Genomic DNA, 24078 nt, shown 5'->3' on the forward strand with positions numbered 1-24078 from the left:
ATTATATTTATCCTTTTCTAAAAGGGTACAATTATAGGCAAAACCTCAAATATTGTGCCTGTGATGCATATGACAAACAAGCAATTCAACCTATTATGAACCCATGCATTCTTAATTTGGCATGCAAAATCATCACATAGTGGGGTAACCCTTATATTTCTCCTTACCATCCCTTTAGACTTTGAGTTTTACCAGAAACACCAATATTTCTCTCTTCAACCAAAACAACCAGCAAATGAACAACTTGGCTAAACTACATTATTAGCCCTTATTTTTCATATATATTAGGTACACAAAAACACACAGCAATTTTTTTTTAAAACAATCACACCAAATCAAACATCTATCGAATCAAATGGATCGCGTTTTCTTGATGTTATTGCCTCTTATGCTTGGTGTAATCCTACAGCAAAATGTAGCCATGGGGTACATCCATATCAGAGGTGGCGTTCCGATCAAAATGCAGGTTAACAACAAGTTCGAACCAAATAATCCCCTAATCGAAAAGGCGTGTGCAAACGCAAAACACAAAGAGTCATGTATCCTAACCCTAAAGTCATTCCCAGAGAGTAAAACTGCTGACATGAAGAAATTGGCATTTTTGTTTCTAAACACGACTAAGTCTCTAGGGCTTGAAATTGCTACATGGGTTGGTGATAAGCTAGAGGACCAAGAGTCAATGGGTCCTGGTATCGACCAAGCCTTAACCGACTGCAACGACCAATACACCGATGCAATGGCTCAACTCGAAGACTCGTTGGTTGCCTTCTTCTCTAATTCTTATAAAGATGTTAACACTTGGATGACGACCGCGATTAAGAATGCTGAATCTTGTGAAGAAAGCCTTAAAAAGGGAAATGCAGTTGATGTTATGGGTAACAGAAATAAGATGTTTGTGCAACATTGTTCTAATGCTTTGGCTGTTGTCAATGTCTTGGCTCAGACCAAACCCTAAAAAATAACTTAAATCAGTATTCTATATTTATTTAATTAGGTTATTTTTCTTCTTCATTTTCAGCTGTGTGCAATGATGTGTATGTGTTGATAATGTCTAATGACTAATGAGGTAAATATTGTTTACACCCAAAAAAAGAACTAATTAATGAGGTAATATTGTTCTATTTTTATTTACATTACATACTCTTTCCGTTCCAAAATAATTATCGCTTTAACCTTTGTACACTTTTGTGGTGGGAGGAACATGAGATATTTAATTTGTTTTTTAACCAAAATTATTAATTAAAGAGATGGATTTTAAGTAAATTATAAGCAAATATCTCATGCTACGCATTATCACTTTTTCCTATGCATATATATTTTTATAATTCACACACAGTTTCGTAATATATAATGGCCAATATTTTTGTTCAACTTAATGTGGAAATCTATCTATACCTAGTACTCCCTCCGTTTCAAAATGTTTGTTACGTATTCCTTTAATAGTGTTTCAAAATGTTTGTTACATAAAGAATCTTTCTATTTATAAACTTGTTACTATTATGATTTTTTGAGCCAACTTTTATTTCTAATTGGTCCAACTTTTCACACTACAAGAAATTGTACTATTAACGATGGGAAATCCCGTCGCGAAAGGCCAATAATCATTGATTAACGACGGGATTTCCTATCGCGAACCCGTTATAAAAGGGGGCCGTCGTAAATAGAAATCCCGTCGTAAATCCGTCGTAAACCCGTCGTAAAAGACATTTGCGACGGTTATTCCCGTCATTATTTGGTTGTTAGCCCCGTCGCAAAAGGCTTTTGCGACGGGATTTTCGACCCGTCGTAATTAGGTTGTCGTTAAAGATACAAATTCTTGTAGTGTCAACTCAATAAATCTCATGCAACCAAAAGTCACATTATGACAAGTTAGCAATCTATGTGATTTTTAATTATTGGTTCATTTTGATAATAAACCAATCTTATTGGTTGTTGTGAGGGGGTCGAAAAAGCATGAGGCTAATGCGTGACCTCGTCCCTCGTGGGTGTGACGCTTCTTTTCTGTCAAATCAAGTGTAATTGGATTTCCTGTGAGTTTACACCCAATTGACTAGTAATATAGGAGTCGCCATTCAGTTTTTAACGACAATGAGAAAAACTGACAAAACCCGTTTATCGTGACATAAAGGGAGTGCAATTATGCTTCACCACGACGGCCGTAGGTTCCCTTGTGATCCCTGGTGGAGGGGATCGCTCAACGTACATCCGCAGGGTAGAGATTGAGGGTTCGGGGGACTGTAACTACCGAGAGGAGTACTCGCTCTTCGATAACTCCAGAGGCAGGATATCCTTACTAGCTCAGCATAAATAATTGAAGGGACATGCGTTAACTATTAAACTAATCTGAGTTGATTTTATCAATATGCAACATATAGTACTAGATCGAACGCGATTATCTGATTTAGATTGTTTTAAGGGACCTAGCATGATAATCCAATTTCCCAAAAATATCATATTTATTAAGCGTGATCGAACAATCAGATTTTAGTTAGTTTAACAGTTCATAAAAGGGCGAGGAAAGCAATTAAACCATGGAAAAGGGACACATTACGACGCACCCTTGAGAGGTGCGTCACGGTTCTCAGAAAACTAACCACTTTGACTTTGCTATTTCTCCTTTTATTTAACGAATCTCAAATTATGGGACGGGATACGTTCTGTTCGATTTATGGATCGATTGCGACAGAACGCGTGATCAGTTTTGCAGCGTGAGGCTTAGGCTTAGGGGTTTAGAGTCAATACTCAGAATATAATTGTGTGTTGTCCTTTTCACGTCGAACTTAAGGCCCTATTTATAGAAAAGAGTTCGTGGAAAGATAGAATTGCAGAACTCTAATCCACGAGGAATTAGGAAAAAACACGTACCAGGTATTTTCAGCGCCCAGGCCTGGGCGCCGAAGATTTCGGCGCCCAAAGCCAGGCGTTGAAAATAGGGTCTGGGCTGTTTTTCTTAGTCAGATTCGGATTCCTAGAATCCGGAGTTCATTAAGAGACTTAATCCGAGTTATTTGGTGCGTATCAATTTACGAAGATGTGACACCTGGCACGTATTGCGCCCCCTAAGCAGAAATCATGCAAAGTCTACTCCGGGGCATGAGTATTAATCTAGGTATCTACGATGTATGTATTTAAGTATGTATAAATGTACGTATAAAACCTATACCTGGAAAAGGGCTTAATTAGTATGTATCCCAAGTGAATTACTAAGCACAATAGGCCCAAATAGCCCACTATTGCTACAAGGGATCAGAGAATTGTAAGGAGAAAGGACACGTGTCCTTCTCCCATTCCCCAGCCAATCATGTAAGGGGAATATTAGGTCATTCCCACAAAAACCTAGTACTATAAATATTCCCACTTCCCTAGAAAAAGGGGTCACAATCAATACATTCTAGAGCAATTGCTGCTCTGCCTTCTCTCTACTTTCTCTCTCTATAAAAATACAATCTTGTTTAATCTTTAAAAGTTACCAAGAAACCTCCAAGGTATCTCACCGGAAAAACCCCACAACATTTGGCGCCGTCTGTGGGGAGGTACGGTAACATGGAAGATCAACGACAGGACAACGATGCTGGGCGGCCTACGCGCGTAGAGCGGCCACCCCTCGAAAGAGAAATGCCGACTGAACATCATACGCCGGCCACAAGAATCACTGAAGATGTCGCGCGTACATTTGCGGCCGGGCACACCCCTCGTCACACTGCCGAGGTAGAGGTGCTCAGCGAGGAGGACGACCAGGCCAATCGCACCCCTCCTGGAGGACACCTGGATCCTCGGGTGGATACGGTAATAGAGGAGAACCCTGATATGCCTGTCTCTGTGGGTGCTCTTCGGGCTATTTTGGCTGAGTTCCAAGCTGATGTGGGGAAGACAGTTAATGCTGAGGTATAGAAGAGTATGCTGATTTACACCACTGCTGTGGCTGCAAATCATGAGAGGCCGGCAAGCAATAGGCCAACACTTTCTTTGCGCCCCCCAAATGTCTGGACCAGGCTGACAGGCGAGGACCTAAGGAGACAGCCGCCAACAAGTCAGCCCAATCAGGCAATGTCTTACCTACCACGCCGAATGCCACGGCGGCTGATCGGAGAAACGTCCCGAGGACGTGAGCAGCCACGCGCAGAGCAGTTGCCCGACTCTGAGTCTGAACTTTCTGACACTGGGTCAACCCCCGTCATGCCGGATAGACCTCTCCCTCATCCAACTTATACGCATCTGAGCCAGGCACGTCCAGGGGCCACCCGTCCAACCCGTCAAACTCGCGGACGCGAGTCCTCCCAGCGGCTACCCTACTCCAGGCGTCAAGACCCTGTATATCACATTCAGGAGGGGGTGTCCAACATGGCCCTAGGGCACACCACCCCTTTTGCAGACTCCATCATGAGAGCCCCGAGGGAACCCAAAGTCAAGCCGCCCAACATTGATGCTTACGATGGTACCACAGATCCGGACATGCACCTCTTGGTTTACCGGCATCACATGTATGTCCAAGGAACAACTGACTCAACCTGGTGTAAGTATTTTCCGGGCACACTCAAAGGAGTAGCCTCTAAGTGGTTCGAGAGACTTCCAGCCGGAACTATTCGCTCTTTTTCGGAGCTCGAGCTATTATTCTCTACTCGGTTCATGGCTCACATGGAAGAGAAGAAGACGAGCATGCATCTGAGTAGGATTCAGCAAGGGAAGGACGAGTCCCTGAGGAGTTATGTGAAGAGATTCAATCTAGAGGCAGGGCAAATTCCGGATTTGCCAGATGGTGTTGCATTCGATAACTTCATTCGAGGGCTTAAAAAGGGCTCTTTCAAGTTTGATCTGGTAAAGAAAAGCGTCCGAACAATGGCAGAAGTGCTGGATGAGGCGGAGGCCTTCATTCATGCAACAGAGATTTGCAGCGTCCCGAAAGACCCCAGAGGAAGTGATACCGCCGAGCTAGCGGCAAAAAAGGAGAAATTTGAAAAGAAGAACCGGCCTAACGGGACGTGGGCTATTGCAAAAGAATCAGACAGGGCTCCCGGAGCGGCAGGTCAGAAACGGCCCAGAACTTATGATCGGGAGCGATTCGAGTATAACACAGACATGTACGCAATCCTGATGGACGTCGGGTCCAAATATGACATTGATCGTCCATTTCCCATGAAGTCACCACCAGAAAGTAGGGACCCCAAACTGTACTGTCACTTTCACAGTGACATTGGGCATGACACCAATGAATGTAAGAGCTTGAAAAGGGCATTGGACGGCCTAGCCACCAAGGGGTTCTTAAAAAGTTATATCATCAGGAACACGGGAGGTTCTGGCAAACCCTTCTACAAGAAAAACAAATCCCCTCCCTCGGAGGAAGATGGGAATCGTACCGACCCAGAGTGCGTGGCAGTCATCTCAGGAGGATTGGCCGCCGGCGGGCCGACCATGAGGGGCCAGAAGGATTATGCCAAGCGATTGGGGCAAGTGATGTTGTCCGGCAAGGCCACTGTTGACCCGTTTCCAAAAGTTGAAATCGGCGAGGCCGACCGTGGGAAAATCTCCACCCCGCAAGATGATCCTTTGGTAATTGAGTTAAAAGTTGCTAACCTAAGGGTTAGGCGTATTTTGGTTGATACAGGAAGTTCGTCGGACATAATTAGTCTAGAGTGCTTGAATCGGCTGCAACATGATCCCTCAAAAATTGAGAAAATCCACTATCCCATTATAGGCTTCGGAGGTAGTGTCATCCACCCAGTCGGCATAATTACCCTTCCTCTGAGGATGGGAAATAAAAAGGAATCTCGGCAAATGGATGTCCGTTTTCTCATAGTGAAAGATCTGACGGCATATAACATCATCTTGGGGCGTCCCACGTTGAACAGGGCAAAGGCTGTCATTGTGACTCATCTGATGCTTCTTAAGTTCATTTGTGACGATGGGAGCGTCAGCACTATACATGGTGACCAGCAACAAGCTAGAGATTGCTACCTAACCACCTTGAGTCCAGAAGCATGGGGGACGGGTGAAGAGAAAGGGACGTCGAGCAACAAACGAAAATGTGGCGACACGCAACCCAAGGTCGTCAAAGAAACATTAACTATCTCAGCAGGGCACATGGAAGAGAGACGCCCAGAGCCTGTTGGGGCCCATTTCAATGTGGTTTTAAACACAGACAAACCTGACAGAGTAGTGCCCATCGGGATTTCTCCTGACGACCCGCTGGCGGCAGAGTTGGTCCACCTTTTGAGAGAATTTGAAGATATCTTTGCTTTCACGGTGGACGAAATGCCGGGTATTGACCCTGCTGTGGCCGTCCATAAGCTGAATGTGGACCCAAACTTTAAACCGGTTCGTCAGAAGAAAAGGAACCATGGGGAAGATAGAAATCAGGCGGCAGCCGCGGAAATACAGAAGTTGATGGAGGCTGGGTTCGTCAGGCCTAGTCAGTACCCCGACTGGGTTGCTAACGTGGTTCTCGTCAAAAAACCTAATGGTACCTGGAGAATGTGTGTTGATTACACCAACCTCAATAAGGCATGTCCAAAGGACAGTTTCCCATTGCCCAAGATTGACCGGCTCGTCGACTCTACAGCGGGGCATGCCATGATGAGCTTTATGGATGCCTACTCAGGGTTTCACCAGATTCCGTTGTGGCCTGACGACCAGGAAAAAACGTCATTTGTTACTGAACAAGGCCTTTACTGCTACAAGGTGATGCCGTTTGGGTTAAAAAATGCACCGGCCACCTTTCAGCGTCTTATTAACACTGTGTTCATTAAGTAGCTCGGCAGGAATATTGAAGCTTACATTGACGATATGATCGTAAAAAGTAAGCTGAGGGCGGCGCACATAACTGATCTCAGGGAGACATTTGAGACTATTCGAGCTTACAACATGAGGTTGAATCCTAAGAAGTGTGTGTTCGGGGTGACGGCAGGCAAATTCTTAGGTTTCTTGATTGATGAAAGAGGAATTGAAGCCAACCCAGACAAAATCCAGGCAGTAATTGATATGAGCTCACCAAAGACAGTGAAGGAGGTCCAGCGGCTCACAGGTTGCTTGGCCGCCCTGGGCAGATTCCTTTCCAGGGCTGGAGACAAGTGCCACTACTTTTTTAGGTCTGTCAGAAAGAAGGCCAAGTTTGAATGGTCGGACGAGGCCGAGGCGGCATTGGTCAGATTAAAGGAGCACTTACACACCTTGCCTCGTCTTGTTAGTCCCTTGCTAGGAGAGACTTTGTACATGTATCTCGCCGTGTCCGAGCACTCGTTGAGTGCCGTTCTACTGACAGAGAGGGAGGGAATACAGATGCCGGTATACTTTGTCAGTCATGTTCTTCAAAATGCTGAAGTTAGATATCCTACAGTGGAAAAGTTTGGCTTAGCTCTGTTCATGGCCAGCAAAAAGCTCCGTCCTTATTTCTTAGCTCACAAAATAGTGATCTACACCGATCAGCCGCTCAAACTGCCCTTCACAAAGCTGGAGGCGTCAGGACGAATGCTGAATTGGGCAATAGAGCTGAACGCCTTTGATATCACCTATGAGCCGAGGAAAGCTGTCAAGGGACAGGCATGTGCCGACTTCATTGTTGAAATGACGAGGCCAGACTTTGCCAAGAATACAAGCAAAGTGTGGACAGTGTATGTAGACGGCTCATCCACACAGAATGGATGTGGAGCAGGGATAATCTGTCACTCCCCAGAAGGAGATACTTTTGAATATGCTATGCGATTTAACTTCCAGGCGTCAAATAATGAAGCCGAATATGAAGCCTTGCTTTGTGGCATTAAAATGTGTAAGGCGGCAGGCGCCGAGGAGATTGTAGCACTATCTGACTCCCAACTGATTGTGAGCCAAGTTAATGGGACCTACGAAGCTAGGGATCCGACTATGGTCAAATACATGCAGGCCGTCCATCAGGAAGTAGAGCCACTGAAAAGTTTTGAAGTAAAGCAAGTCCCTCGCTCGGAAAATAACCAAGCTGATGCCCTGTCAAAGTTGGCAAGTTCCGCGTCTTGTGATACCCCTCGGCACGTGTTTTGGGAGGTAAAAGAGCACAAAAGTGTTGAGCAAATGGAGGTGGAAACTCTTGACAGAACGTCCACATGGATGGATGACATAGTAAACTTCAAAATGAATGGAGTCTTGCCCGAAGACTCAAGGGAAGCGGAAAAACTTCAAAAGAAATGTTCTTGGTTTGAAATGTGGAACGGCACCCTCTACAAAAAGGCCTACTCCCGTCCTTTGTTAAGATGTGTAACACCTGAGAAGGGGCAGGAAATTCTAGAAGACCTTCATCAGGGGTTGTGCAGCTCGCATATCGGTGGAAGGGCTTTGGCTGAAAAGGCACTTCGAACCGGCTATTACTGGCCGACCCTTAAGGAGGACGCAATCTCACTGGTCAAGAAGTGTGACAAATGTCAGCGCTTTTCTCACCTAATACATCAACCGGCACGAGTTCTGACGCCCATTACAAGCCCAATTCCATTTGCTAAATGGGGGATGGATCTCCTAGGCCCATTCACGACCGCACCAGGAGGAAGGCGTTATGTCATCGTTGCTGTAGATTACTTCACCAAATGGGTGGAGGCAGAAGCGCTCAAAAACATAAAAACTGCTGATGTGAGAGCATTCATTTGGAAGAACATCATGACTCGCTTTGGGATTCCACAGGCTATCGTCTTCGATAATGGGCCCCAGTTTGAGACGCCTAAGCTGAAAGAGTGGCTGGCAGATCACGGTATACACACCTGTTTTGCATCAGTCGGACGACCCCAAGCCAATGGTCAGGTTGAGGCGTTCAACAAAATTATCTCTGAAGGAATGAAAAAGAAGCTTGACGAAGCCAAAGGTCTATGGGCTGATGAGCTGCCAAATGTCTTATGGTCCATCCGCACCACGGCTAAGAATTCAACCGGTGAAACACCCTTCTTGCTAGCCTATGGCGCCGAGGCTGTCCTACCCATAGAAATGTGTGAGCCAACGTTGAGAGTCATGCTGTATGACGAAAATGCTAATTGGGAGACAATGAAAGCAGCCTTGGACTTTCTGCCCGAGGTTAGAGGAAATGCAGCGCTCAGACAACAGCTGTACAAGATAAGGATGGCAAGAGAATACAACAAGAGAGTCTCTAATAGAGTGCTCAAAGTGGGAGATTTTGTCCTCAGAAAAATGGAGTCCACAGGACGAGCAAATGAACAAGGTAAGCTGACGCCCACTTGGGAGGGACCTTACGAGATCTATGATGAAGTTAGAGAGGGAACCTACCGCATTCAAGACATGCAAGGCCGCCCTATTTCGCGCACTTGGAATGCCGACAATCTCAAGAAATATTTCTTCTAGATATGTGCTAAGCCTTGTCTTACTTACCACGATCCATTGCCCAAGGGGCGGCCTCTAATGGTCATAGTAGGGTAGTAATTACTTTTGTAACCGGCTAAATTCGCCTTGCAAAGTTATAAATAATACTACTCTATTTGTCTCGTAATATTTATTGCTCGCACAATGAATATAAAAATATACACTCCAATGCATAACCAAAGCCTAATTGTATGTCGGCCTGAGAAGTGGCCCAGATTAGCAAAAACTCAGCAAGACTAATTGTTTGAAGCCTAAGAAGTGGCCCAGATTAGCACCAAGTTGTAGGCTGATCACCTATCCAACTCCCCTCCCAATATAAGCAAGCCGCTGGCCGACCAGTACAGCATAATAAGTGCCAGCGGCACAAATAAACTTAAATCGTAAGTTATTTGTTCAAAAGCCCAGCGGCATGAACAACTTTGAAACATAGGTTGTTCGCTCAAAAGCCCAGCGGCATGAACAACTTTGAAACATAGGTTGTTTGCTCAAAAGTGCGGCGGCACGAAAATATGGCCGTCCAGCCCATTTGACGAGCATGTCTAGCGGCAATCATACCTATTGATTGACTTACGTCAATCAATATCGTTATAGACACGCTCGCCAAAGAAAGCGACTACCACAGTGGGGCCTAGCACATGCTCAGTTGCCAGCGGCACCAACCACTTGGAAACATAGGTTGTTCGCTCAAAAGCCCAGCGGCATGAACAACTTTGAAACATAGGTTGTTTGCTCAAAAGTGCGGCGGCACGAAAATATGGCCGTCCAGCCCATTTGACGAGCATGTCTAGCGGCAATCATACCTATTGATTGACTTACGTCAATCAATATCGTTATAGACACGCTCGCCAAAGAAAGCGACTATCACAGTAGTGCCTAGCGGATGCTCAGTTGCCTGCGGCACCAATATCAAAGAGACGAAGGTTGTTTGCTAAAAAGCGCGGCGGCACGTATATTTGGCCGGCCAGTCTATTTGACGAGCATGTCTAGCGGCAATCATACCTATTGATTGACTTGCGCCAATCAATATCGTTATAGACATGCTCGCCAAAGAAGGCGACGACCACAGTGGGGCCTAGCACATGCTCAGTTGCCAGCGGCACCAACCACTTGGAAACAAAGGTTGTCCGCTCAAAAGTTCAGCGGCGCGATTAACTTCGAAACAAAGGTTGTTTGCTCAAAGTTAGGCGGCACGAACGTTTGGCCGTACAGTCCATTTGACGAGCATGTCTAGCGGCAATCATATCTATTGATTGACTTGCGTCAATCAATATCGTTATAGACACGCTCGCCAAAGAAAGTGACGACCAAAGTAGGGCCTAGCGCATACTCAGTTGTCTGCGGCATCAACGTGCTTAGTGTACACTCGGTTGCACCTTGGCAATCATACCTATTGATTAATCCTATTGATTAAGGAATAATCAAATTATGAAGAGCAAGTAAATGCGAGATAAGGGAAGCATCAAAAAAACCTATTTACTTATAAAACAACGCCCGTAGAAAGGCGTGTAAAAGTAGCTCAGAATTCTTGACCAGAAAAAAGAAAGAAAATTGTTGTGTGCTCAGCAGGCACAATGATACAGACGCCATCAGCGCCAAAACTTTACAACATAATTGTTTTTGCCCTTAGGCACGGGAACGCTTGAATAAAATTTTAAAAAAGCAGGAAAGGAAGCGAATCAGGGAGCGGCCGCATCGTCCTCGTCATCAGATGATACAAACTCAGGGGGCGGCTGACCAAGACGTTCAGCAGCCAACACAGCGGCACTGTGCTCCATTCGCCGCTGGAACCACCCAAGATCATACTCTGACATGTGGCTCTCCCAGGCGTGCTTAACAGCGTCCTTGGTCGCTTGTTCCCCCTGATCATAGGATTCCAGAAGACGCTCACGCAAGGTGCGAACTTGCGATCTGGCCGTCTCCAGCTCCCCACGAAGATGCTCGGCTTCCTCAGCCGCCTCTTTGACCTGAGGGTACTGAAGGAAATAATGCCCTTGGTCCAAGTATGCATTCTATGTTAAGTCTAATAAATGCGGTTCAGTATTAATTAACAAGTTAATAATTCAGTGAGATCAAGTGAGCTGAATGCCTAGCTAGAGGCCGCTTCAGTTCAAGTGGAATTAATGATATTAATCCACAGCTTACTCTTGACTGAACCCGTAGGGTCACACAAATAGTACGTAAACGGATCAAGTATTTAATGGCATTAAATACTCCATCACCGACGGATCTTGGTTTCAGTGGGAGCTAAGATCGTCACAGGCAAGAAATGAATACTCCGGAAACGATGATATTGCCGGAAACGGAAATATGGATCGTATCGGAAATATGAATATTATCCAAGTCGTAGATGTTGCCGGAAACGGAAACATGGTACGTATCGGAAAATATTATTGGAAATGGAAATATTACCAGAATCGGAAATATTACCGGAAACGGAAATATTGTCAGAATCGGAAATATTGCCGGAATCGGAAAATAATTCCGGAAACGGAAATATTAAATATTTGTTCGAAACGGAAATTAATTCCGGAATCGGAAATATTAAATATTGTTCGTATCGGAAATAGATTCCGGAAATGGAAATTTAATCGGAAGCGTATCGTACGAATTAGCATCGGACGAGGCTTGCCGGACGAAGGCCCAGCACGAAGCCGGGGCCAATCGCCCAGCAAGCATGCGCGCCACAAGCCCAGCCAAGGCAGCGCCCAGGCCTACCGCAAGGCAGGCCCAGCGCGCGCCAAGGGCCACGGCTGCGTGGGCCGTGCTGCGCGGGCTGCTGCTCGCACGCGCATAGGCAGCCCTTGTGGCTGCCGTGTGTGTGTGAGTTTGTGCTCATGCGTGATTCCTGAATCTACAAGAGTCAGTGTATGATTGAATTTCTATTCCTAATTGGATAAATTAATTAAATAGAATTCATGTAGGATTCTAATTCCAATTAATTCGCATCCTACTAGGATTACGATTCCTTTTCCATAACTCTATAAATAAAGGCCTAGGGGTCATAATTTATACATAAGTTTCAAAGTATTCAAAAGTGAGTTTTTTGAGAGAAAATTAAAACACACATCTTGCTCAAAAGTGCCGAAATTTTCTAGTACCTTAAGGGCGATTCTAGTTGGTCAATCTTAAGGCGGATCCGGACGTGCTGTGGACTATCTACGGAGGGACGACACTTGGAGTCCTAAAAGACTTGTTCTTGTTCGGTTCGGGCGCAGCTAGGGAGGGCACGCAACAAAGAGTATGCATCTAAATTATGCTATATGATTATGTGTAAATAATATGTTGTCCTGGGTTAATGGTTGTTTCCGCATGATCTATGTAATGTCATATGTATCATAACCTAACAGTGGTATCACGAGCTCCTTATTATTTTCATAATCTAAATTGCATGAACATGGTTAAATATTACAAATTTGTAAGAATTAAAAGGGGTGATTAATTTTCGTAATTGTTAATTAATTGCAAATTGCGTTTATTTAATTATATGTACGCAGTTTTTCGGCAGTTTCTTCATTACTCATCCGAATTGAGTGATTTTTGTGTCAATTCCGCATGTAAAAGGCATTCTAAAATTTAGACAAAAAGAGTATTTTTCTGCCGAACCCAGAATTCTCAAATTCGAAGCCTAACTATGACTTTTCGAAGGTTTTAGTTTTTCGAATGCAAAATTTCGTAAATTTAAGATGTTAAATTAAATATTTGCGATTCTTGTTGATAAATCTTGAATTTTGATTGACCTACTGCATATGTTTAACAAGTTTGAATGCCTAGTCTTGTTAATTATGCAATCTAATTTGTAATTATGATTAATTTGTTGAAAATTAGAATAATTTAGAATTAATTTGATTTTCATAATTAATTGTAATTTAATTAGAAACCTATGATTAAAAACCACCATAAAAATTGTAAATTTACGATAAATTTTAAATTTTTATGACCTAGACTTGAATCCATATCAATCGGAAATCAATTGGATAATAAATTTTCGATTTTTTCGCCCTAAAATTATGAAATTAATAATATTTATTAATTTGTCATTAATTTTAAATATAAATTTTAAATTTTTATGCGATTCGTTCAAATAACTTGCACGCACGAAGCAATGGACGCTTCGTGTTACCCTTAAGGGGTGTTGTATAATGCGGGCATGCGACGACGAGCAAGGGAGCTCGTCGCCCGTGCGGCACGAATGCAATGAGCAAGGGCGTAGTGCACGAGCACAAGGCAGCAGCCCTGCCTTGTGTCGTGTGCCACGAGCAATGAACGAATGGGCATTGGCGAAGGGCGAGCCAAGGCAGTCGCGTGTGGGCAGCAAGCGAGCTGCGCCACAACGCGCGCTGCCTCGCACAAGTGCGCGCAGCCTCGCGCGCAGCGAGCGCAAGCTCGCGTGCCACGAGCGCTGCGCCCAGCACTGCTCGCGCGCGCAGCGCGCAGCGCGCGATGTCGCTCGCCCAGCGAGCGATGTCGCGCCCCAGCGAGCGATGGCTCGCGCGCGCAGCGCGCGATGTCGCTCGCCCAGCGAGCGATGTCGCGCCCCAGCGAGCGATGGCTCGCGCGCTCAGCGAGCGAGCCAGCGCGCCCAGCGAGCGATCTCGCGCGCGCGCACTGCGAGCGATAGCTCGCGTGCGATGGGGCGCTGTGCGGAGGCTTGCGATAGGACAGCAGCAGCTATGCGACGAGCGCATGGGCTGCGCGCACATGGCCAGCAATGGCTGTGTGCGTAAGGCCCATGGTCGTGCAACGCGTAGGGTGTTTGCGTTACGATTAGATCGTTTTGAATGTTTAATTTGAAAATTTCAGTTCACGTAATTTTAATTAATTTTAAAATTAATAATTTGAATTAATTTCTTGGATTTTAATTTTGAATATTATAATTATAATAAATGGAATTTATTCTAATTATTTTACTAAAATTAAAATCATGAATTAATTTAAATACGACTGAAATTAAATTAAATTTTGGATTCAATTATAAATTGATATGAGCTTTAAATTTTAATTAAATTTGTATGTTTCCGGTTGGACTAGAAATACATTTTTATGTTTAAAATTGGTAAAGCATATGAATTTATTGGTTTAAGTGGGAGCGCTTTTTAGTCATAAACTCTTGATTAGGTCTACAAATCCTTAAGGTTAAAACAACTCGATTAGAATTAATAAGGACTGAATAATTGGTAGATTATTGGTGCCCTTGATTAATTGCTGCAAATGTTTACGTGATGCATAATGTGTTTTACTAACCAGCTATGTGGGCCATTCATGATAATGAATGGATGAATGGTATATATTGTATATGTACTGTTTTGCAGGTTATGAAGTGACTAGTATGGCCCAAATAGGATAGAAAATATGGTCTGCGTACCATTAATTTGAATGTAATTGGTCTAAAGCACCAAAGTTATTTTTCAATTCAAATATGGTCTGCGTACCATCAAATAGTTGTAATTAGTTATAGCTTATCCTATTTGAAGAAAATGGTGCCTCCCACAGAGATTTTCAAGACGGACTTTGAAGTCAAAGCTTCAAGATGAAGTCGGGCCATACTAGATCACAAATATCTTATGCATGTTTTAAGTTATTTATTGTTTTAAATATGTCTTAAAATGCATGAGATCATAAGCTTGATTATGTTGCATGATTAAGGATTTTAGTTCACTTAAAATCTAACCAACATAGTAAGAGCCTTAAGTTCCAAACTTAAAAATTGAGTTATAAGGTGCCATGCCAAAATATACACTTGCTTGGATATCCTTTACATCAATCTAGTAATAGTTTTCGCTCAGCGAGGTGTTACTTATTGGTCCTAAAGGGGCAAGGTACACAAATAATTGTGAGTACATGTTAGTTTTGGTGAAACTCAACGATATAAGTAAGGAGTCCTTTTATGTCGTGGCAAATTCGATAGGTTTACCTAATAAGTTCTTAGACGTACCTATCAACCAAGAATAGTTTCTAGACTATTAGCAAAAGGCTTTTGCTTACCTAAGATGTTCTAGGATTAAGTCGACAAACTGTGCTTAGTTCTTCAATGATTTTAGGATCTTGGAATCATTTTATTCACACCTGCCGGAACACATAACTTGAATAAAATGCTTAATAAACATTGAATTATGCATGTATGCTAGAATTTAAGTTTATTAAGAGAAACTGTGAATGGTTATTTATTTGTTTATTCTTTTCAATTGTAGTTTTTAATATGGCAAACAACAATTCATTCAACATTCGATCAATTCTCGAAAAGGAGAAGTTGAACGGGAAAAACTTCCTTGACTGGCAAAGGAACTTGCAAATAGTTCTTATGCAGGAAGAAAAGGAGTATGTCCTAGATGAGGCGATGCCCGAAGCTCCTGGCGACGGGGTCACTCAGGCTGCCCTCAATCGTTGGATTGATGCCAACAAGGATGTGAAATGTCTAATGCTCGCCACCATGAGTGCGGATCTGCAGAAAACGTTCATCAACTCAGATGCTTTCACAATCATCAGTGAGTTGAAGAACATGTTCCAAGATCTGGCTCGAGTCGAAAGATTCGAGACTCATAGGCAAATTCTTGAGACCAAGCTTAAGAAAGGCGAGCCCGTAAGTCCACATGTTCTCAAAATGATTGGACTCATTGAGAATATGAGTCGGCTGGATCAGCAATTTTCTCAGGAAATGGCTATAGACACCATCCTCCATTCTCTTCATAGCGGGTATGATCAGTTCAAACTGAACTACAGTATGAATAGTCTGGACAAAACGCTCACTGAGCTTCACGGTATGCTGAAGACCGCTGAAAAGACGCTCAAAAGTGATAAGCAGGATGTGCTTATGGTGCGTGGGGGCAAGTTCAAGAAATCTGGAAAGAAGAGGAATGCTAAGAAAGGTGGCAACAAGGCCAGCCCAACTAAGCAAACTGGCGCCAAATCTGCAAAGAGGAAGGTCAGTCAACCCACTTCTGAATCCGAATGCTTCTACTGCAAGAAGAAGGGGCATTGGAAGAGAGATTGCTTGAAGCTAAAGGAAGATCAGAAGAACGGAACAGTCGTTCCATCTTCAGGTATTTTCGTTATAGACTGTATACTTGCTAATTCAACTTCTTGGGTATTAGATACAGGTTGTGGCTCACACTTATGTTCCAATCCACAGGGACTAAGAAGAAGTAGAAAGTTAAGCAAGGGTGAAGTCGACCTACGAGTGGGAAATGGAGCACGGATTGCTGCATTAGCCGTAGGAACTTACTATTTGTCGTTGCCCTCCGGGCTAGTTTTGGAACTGGAAGAATGTTTCCATGTTCCAAGTCTTACTAAAAACATCATTTCAGTTTCTTGCTTAGATGCTAAGGGATTTTCCTTTATAATAAAAGACAATAGTTGTTCGTTTTATTTTAAAGAGATGTTTTATGGATCTGCTAGATTAGTCAATGGACTTTATTTATTAGATCACGACAAACAAGTATATAACATAAATACCAAAAAGGCCAAAAAGGATGATTCAGATCTCACCTATCTGTGGCATTGTCGATTAGGCCATATAAACTTGAAACGCTTAGAAAGACTTCAAAGAGAAGGAATTCTAGAACCATTTGACTTAGAGGATTATGGTAAATGCGAATCATGTTTACTTGGCAAAATGACAAAGCAACCTTTCTCTAAAGTTGGAGAAAGAGCAAATGAACTATTGGGTTTAATCCATACAGATGTATGTGGACCAATGAGTACAAATGCTAGAGGTGGTTTCAGCTACTTTATCACTTTCACTGATGACTTCAGTAGGTATGGTTATGTCTACCTAATGAAGCATAAGTCTGAATCCTTTGACAAATTCAAGGAATTTCAGAGTGAAGTAGAGAATCAATTAGGCAAGAAGATTAAGGCACTGCGGTCTGATAGAGGCGGTGAATATCTGAGCTATGAATTTGATGACCATCTGAAAGAATGTGGAATTCTATCAGAATTGACTCCTCCTGGAACACCACAATGGAACGGTGTGTCAGAACGGAGGAACAGAACCTTGCTAGACATGGTCAGGTCAATGATGGGTCAGGCCGAACTTCCATTAGAATTTTGGGGACATGCACTAAATACAGCTGCACTCACTATAAATAGAGCTCCGTCTAAAGCTGTCGAAAAGACTCCATAGGAATTATGGTTTGGAAAGCCTCCAAATGTGTCTTTTCTTAAGATTTGGGGATGTGAAGTATACGTCAAACGATTAATTTCAGACAAACTTCATCCAAAATCTGACAAATGTATCCTTGTGGGCTATCCAAAGGAAACAAAGGGGTATTACTTCTACAATACATCTGAGAACAAAGTGTTTGTTGCTCGAGATGGTGTCTTTTTGGAGAAGGATCACATTTCCAAAATGACAAGTGGGAGAAAAGTAGACCTCGAAGAATCTGGTCAATCTAGGAATGTTACCCCGCGTAGATCGCAAAGATATAGATCTCAACCGGAAAGGTACTTAGGTATTTTGACGAACGAGAGCTATGACGTTCTATTACTTGAAAGTGATGAACCTGCGACTTACAAGCAAGCTATGACGAGCCCTAGCTCCAAGCAGTGGCAAGAAGCCATGCAATCTGAATTAGACTCCATGTCTGAAAACCAAGTATGGGATTTGGTCGATTTGCCAGATGGCTACCAAGCCATTGGAAGCAAATGGGTTTTCAAACTGAAAAAGGACAAGGATGGGAAACTTGAAGTTTTCAAAGCTAGATTGGTTGCAAAAGGTTACAGGCAAGTCCACGGTGTGGATTACGATGAAACCTTTTCACCAGTTGCAATGCTAAAGTCTATTCGAATAATGTTAGCAATCGCTGCATATTACGATTACGAAATATGGCAGATGGATGTCAAAACTGCTTTCTTAAACGGCGTTTTAACAGAAACTGTGTTTATGACACAGCCTGAAGGTTTTGAGGATCCAAAGAATGCTAAAAAGGTATGCAAGCTAAAGAAGTCAATCTACGGATTGAAGCAGGCATCCAGGAGCTGGAATATACGTTTTGATGAAGCAGTCAGTGACTTTGGTTTCATCAAGAACGCGGACGAATCTTGTGTATACAAGAAGGTCAGTGGGAGCAAAATTGCTTTCCTAGTATTATATGTCGACGACATATTGCTTATCGGAAATGACATTCCTATGTTGAACTCTGTCAAGATTTGGCTTGGGAAATGTTTTTCGATGAAGGATCTAGGAGAAGCACAGTACATATTGGGCATCAAGATTTACAGAGATAGATCTAAAAAGATGATTGGACTTAGTCAAAGCACTTATATCAATAAGGTGCTTGATAGGTTCAAGATGGCGGACTCCAAGCGAGGCTACCTACCCATGTCTCATGGAATGACTCTAAGCAAGACTCAGTGCCCAAAAACACTTGATGAGCGTAGACGAATGAATGGGATTCCATATGCATCATTGATTGGTTCAATAATGTATGCTATGATATGTACACGCCCGGATGTTGCGTACGCACTCAGTGCTACGAGCAGATACCAGTCAGACCCTGGAGAGGCGCATTGGACTGCTGCCAAGAACATTCTGAAGTACCTGAAAAGGCACAAAGATGACTTCCTGGTCTATGGTGGAGATGATGAATTAATTGTTAAAGGCTATACGGACGCAAGTTTCCAAACCGACAAAGATGATTTCAGATCACAGTCTGGGTTTGTCTTCTGCCTCAACGGAGGAGCAGTTAGCTGGAAAAGTGCTAAGCAAAGCACCATTGCGGATTCTACAACTGAAGCGGAGTACATTGCTGCACATGAAGCAGCAAAGGAAGCTATATGGCTAAGGAAGTTCATAGGAGAACTTGGTGTAGTCCCCTCCATTAAAGGACCAATAGCCCTGTATTGTGATAATAACGGAGCTATTGCACAGGCAAAAGAGCCTAGACACCACCAGAGAGTCAAGCATGTACTTCGTAGATTTCACCTTCTACGAGAGTTCGTTGAAAGAAAAGAAGTCGAGATAAGCAAAATTGGAACTGATGACAACATATCAGATCCATTAACTAAACCTCTGCCGCAAGCGAAGCACAACTCGCACACTGCAGCTATGGGAATCAAGCATATTGGAGAATGGCTTTGATGTCTCTGTTTAATGTTTTAAAGTTTTAGAGTTTAAATCTTTGTAAAACATTATTGGTTAATCATTCACAATAAATGAAAGAAATTCATTTTTCCATTTAATTTGTGGTTTATTAAATGATGAGTCCCTTCAACTTGACGATATATTCAAGATAGACTGTCAGGACCAGTCCTGTGACTAAGAAATGTCTATCAAGTGAACTTAAATGTCAAAGGTTGAAAAAGGTCCCTAATTGGAGTTTTCTATAAAATTGGACGCATAGAAAACGTTAGACGATTAGAGTGCAAGATGACTAGTAGTTCTGTTTCTTGAACTATGTGGACATGGCAATGTCATAATCATTTGCATAGATACTTACTTTGGGAAGACTAGTATCGGACAAGACCTATGAAACTTTACTGTAAGAGATGAAAGTCTGTCATAAGTAAATTTCATTTAATTATTAGACACTAAATCCTCAATACCTGAGTGATTTGAGATTACTTGTTTGAGAACTGGTTGCTTTGACGTTGACCAACCGTCGCACCGTAAAAGGAGGCTATAAAGGCAACGCTCAGGTAATCACCTATCAAACGAAGTCTAATCTCAAGATCGCAAGATTGGGATTGTCCTCCCATAAATCGGGATGAGATGCTTAAAAGTTGTACAAGGCCACTCGGAGAGCTAGAAACTGTGAAATGCATGGCCGTGCTCGGATGAATCATAGGCTATGATTATCTGTTTATTTGATCAGTTGAACTCTGAAACCGAGGAACACCTCTGGACATAATAAGGATGACAACTCTTACCTTATGTTCAAGAGCAAGCATCGAGCGACAAAGGAATTAGGAAATGCACACTTGTCCCTAAGGACAAGTGGGAGACTGAAGGAAATAATGCCCTTGGTCCAAGTATGCATTCTATGTTAAGTCTAATAAATGCGGTTCAGTATTAATTAACAAGTTAATAATTCAGTGAGATCAAGTGAGCTGAATGCCTAGCTAGAGGCCGCTTCAGTTCAAGTGGAATTAATGATATTAATCCACAGCTTACTCTTGACTGAACCCGTAGGGTCACACAAATAGTACGTAAACGGATCAAGTATTTAATGGCATTAAATACTCCATCTATGAATATTCGGAACCGACGGATCTTGGTTTCAGTGGGAGCTAAGATCGTCACAGGCAAGAAATGAATACTCCGGAAACGATGATATTGCCGGAAACGGAAATATGGATCGTATCGGAAATATGAATATTATCCAAGTCGTAGATGTTGCCGGAAACGGAAACATGGTACGTATCGGAAAATATTATTGGAAATGGAAATATTACCAGAATCGGAAATATTACCGGAAACGGAAATATTGTCAGAATCGGAAATATTGCCGGAATCGGAAAATAATTCCGGAAACGGAAATATTAAATATTTGTTCGAAACGGAAATTAATTCCGGAATCGGAAATATTAAATATTGTTCGTATCGGAAATAGATTCCGGAAATGGAAATTTAATCGGAAGCGTATCGTACGAATTAGCATCGGACGAGGCTTGCCGGACGAAGGCCCAGCACGAAGCCGGGGCCAATCGCCCAGCAAGCATGCGCGCCACAAGCCCAGCCAAGGCAGCGCCCAGGCCTACCGCAAGGCAGGCCCAGCGCGCGCCAAGGGCCACGGCTGCGTGGGCCGTGCTGCGCGGGCTGCTGCTCGCACGCGCATAGGCAGCCCTTGTGGCTGCCGTGTGTGTGTGAGTTTGTGCTCATGCGTGATTCCTGAATCTACAAGAGTCAGTGTATGATTGAATTTCTATTCCTAATTGGATAAATTAATTAAATAGAATTCATGTAGGATTCTAATTCCAATTAATTCGCATCCTACTAGGATTACGATTCCTTTTCCATAACTCTATAAATAAAGGCCTAGGGGTCATAATTTATACATAAGTTTCAAAGTATTCAAAAGTGAGTTTTTTGAGAGAAAATTAAAACACACATCTTGCTCAAAAGTGCCGAAATTTTCTAGTACCTTAAGGGCGATTCTAGTTGGTCAATCTTAAGGCGGATCCGGACGTGCTGTGGACTATCTACGGAGGGACGACACTTGGAGTCCTAAAAGACTTGTTCTTGTTCGGTTCGGGCGCAGCTAGGGAGGGCACGCAACAAAGAGTATGCATCTAAATTATGCTATATGATTATGTGTAAATAATATGTTGTCCTGGGTTAATGGTTGTTTCCGCATGATCTATGTAATGTCATATGTATCATAACCTAACAGGTACTCCCGCAACTGGTCCTGAAGCGCCCGTATTTCCGCCGCCGCTGTCTTGGCCTCCTCGACCATTGCCACCATGTCCTTGTCCTGCGCCAAGATCTTCTTAAGCAGCTCGGCCTTGTCAGATCTCAACGCAGCTACCTCCTTCGCTTGAAGGTCTATGGTCGTCTGCATCTGCAGGCGGACCTCTTCAATGGACTTGAACGCATAGTCGCCATGGTGGGTGGACTCAGCCACCTGAGCTTTGAGCTCCTCAGCAGTGCGGGTCTTCCAACTCTTGCAGAATTCCATGCGGCAGAACAACTGCAAAAGAAGCTACATATTAGTAAATGACTCTAAAAGGGAAGACAAGTACAAGCAAGTTGGAAATAGACTTACGTCGAGAAGAGTGGCCTGGATCGCACCAAACTGGGCGTCAGTCTTGCGGCCAGGAAGAGAAGCAACATACTCTGCGGGGACGGCCTTAAAAACCTTGCGGCATATAGCCACCCTATCCTTTGACGAATAGTGGGGAGTAGCAGGTACGTTCTCGTCCTCGGCAGCAGCTGCATCCTTCCCTTTGTCTTTGGCTATAGGAAAAACAACGGCCTTAGGATGACGCGGAGAGTAAGAAGAACTGCCAGAGGAGGCTCGATACGTCTGAACGACGTTCGAATAATACTTACCGCCCGAAGACCTAGCTCGGCGGGCCACCTCCACCGGTATCTGAGAGCGGACGTCGGCCGGGATTCCCGAAAGAGGGTCCTCCAGCTCGTCCGGATGCCCACCGGACCTCGATTTGGACACCAAGTCCACCACCAGAGACGGCTTGTCCACGCCCATCTCTTCGTCATCAGGGCATCCCCCCTCAGCAACCTTCGACTCGTCTTTCTTCACGAGACGGCGAGGTAGGGGTTTTGGCTTCTTGAAGGTACTCGGAGTCTCCGAGCCAGCCGGCACAGCTCTCTTCTTCAGCTGGGACAGAGTCGTCCCCTTCTTCTTCCCTGACGCCCTAGCCGCGTCCTTAGCTTGCTAAAAAAGAAAGGACAGTCAAATATTAGGCCTCGTCATCTATCGCAAGTCACTCACCATATAGTGGCTCGTCATTAAAAAGGACGCCCATCTTAAAAATGACGGCGTACCTGATCAATCACAAGTCACTCACCATGTAGTGGCTCGTCATTAAAAAGGACGCCCATCTCAAAAATGACGAGGCGTACCTCATCAATCACAAGTCACTCACAGAACAGTGGCTCGTCATTAAAAAGGACGCCCGTCTCAAAAATGACGAGGCGTACCTCATCAATCACAAGTCACTCACCATGTAGTGGCTCGTCATTAAAAAGGACGCCCATCTCAAAAATGACGAGGCGTACCTCATCAATCACAAGTCACTCACAGAACAGTGGCTCGTCATTAAAAAGGACGCCCGTCTCAAAAATGACGAGGCGTACCTCATCAATGACAAGTCACTCACAGAACAGTGGCTCGTCATTAAAAAGGACGCCCGTCTCAAAAATGACGAGGCGTACCTTTTCAATCACAAGTCACTCACAGAACAGTGGTTCGTCATTAAAAAGGACGCCCGTCTCAAAAATGACGAGGCGTACCTCATCAATGACAAGTCACTCACAGAACAGTGGCTCGTCATTAAAAAGGACGCTCGTCTCAAAAATGACGAGGCGTACCTTTTCAATCACAAGTCACTCACAGAACAGTGGCTCGTCATTAAAAAGGACGCCCGTCTCAAAAATGACGAGGCGTACCTTTTCAATCACAAGTCACTCACAGAACAGTGGCTCGTCATTGTAAAAGGACGCCCGTCTTAAAAATGACGGGGCGTACCTTATCAATCACAAGTCAATAAATAGTGGCTCGTCATTAAAAAAGGACGCCCGTCTTAAAAATGACGAGGCGTACCTTATCAAGTGCAACACTCATATAAAAATGGCTCGTCATAAAAAAGGACGCCCGTCTCGAAAATGACGAGGCGTACCCTATCAACCACGAGTCACTTGTAAAAAAGGGGTGGGGGTGGCCCGTCTTAAAAGGTGACGAGGCGCACCTTGGCAACCACAGGAAAAACACTCACAAAGGGGCCCGTCATTAAAAAGTGACGAGGCCAACATTAGCAAACATGGGTCACATGTCAGGATATCGGCTCGTCACTAAATAGACGTCCACTATAGACAATGGACGGAGGAAGCTTAACTTGCAAAAAACAACCTAAGAGAATACTCACCTTCTCCTCCAACTCGGCCTTGGCTTTTTGCATCTTGGCCTCATAGATGTCCGCCATCCAATCGGTCATATCGCCTTTCCCGGTATCCGCCGCCGACAACTTGCTCATTCCTTCCTCTGAGAACAAAAGAAATCCAAAGTTAGAAAAATGAATAAGGCCAAGGCAGAGCGGCACATAAATTGGCATACAACCTCGAGTCATGGAATATCC

The 24078-nt window shown here is 43.7% G+C and overlaps 2 protein-coding genes across 2 annotated transcripts; one reads left to right on the plus strand and one right to left on the minus strand.

Moving 5' to 3' along the window:
* The first annotated feature begins 218 nt into the window (after window positions 1–218).
* LOC110776311 (uncharacterized) lies at window positions 219–1136 on the plus strand. The gene has a single exon (XM_021980859.2). The coding sequence runs from the start codon at window positions 356–358 to the stop codon at window positions 953–955; it is 600 nt and encodes a 199-aa protein (XP_021836551.2). The 5' UTR covers window positions 219–355; the 3' UTR covers window positions 956–1136.
* Window positions 1015–22906, minus strand: LOC130463582 (uncharacterized). Its single transcript, XM_056832751.1, has 3 exons — window positions 22026–22906; window positions 21661–21950; window positions 1015–1018 (listed from the first exon to the last, which is right to left on the minus strand). Exons 1-3 carry the CDS (start codon window positions 22467–22469, stop codon window positions 1015–1017), a joined length of 738 nt encoding a protein of 245 aa, XP_056688729.1. The 5' UTR covers window positions 22470–22906.
* Window positions 22907–24078: the final 1172 nt, after the last annotated feature.

The sequence above is a fragment of the Spinacia oleracea genome, chromosome 6 (genome assembly GCF_020520425.1).
Source record: "Spinacia oleracea cultivar Varoflay chromosome 6, BTI_SOV_V1, whole genome shotgun sequence".
Classification (NCBI taxonomy): Eukaryota; Viridiplantae; Streptophyta; class Magnoliopsida; order Caryophyllales; family Amaranthaceae; genus Spinacia; species Spinacia oleracea.

Bases quoted from the DNA above. Each gene is read 5' to 3' on its own strand.
- LOC110776311 (XM_021980859.2), top strand. From the start codon at position 356: ATGGATCGCGTTTTCTTGATGTTATTGCCTCTTATGCTTGGTGTAATC.
- LOC130463582 (XM_056832751.1), bottom strand. From the start codon at position 22,469: ATGGGCGTGGACAAGCCGTCTCTGGTGGTGGACTTGGTGTCCAAATCG. The intron at 21,951-22,025 runs GTAAGTCTATTT...CTTCTTTTGCAG, and splicing joins TCCAGGCCACTCTTCTCGAC to TTGTTCTGCCGCATGGAATT.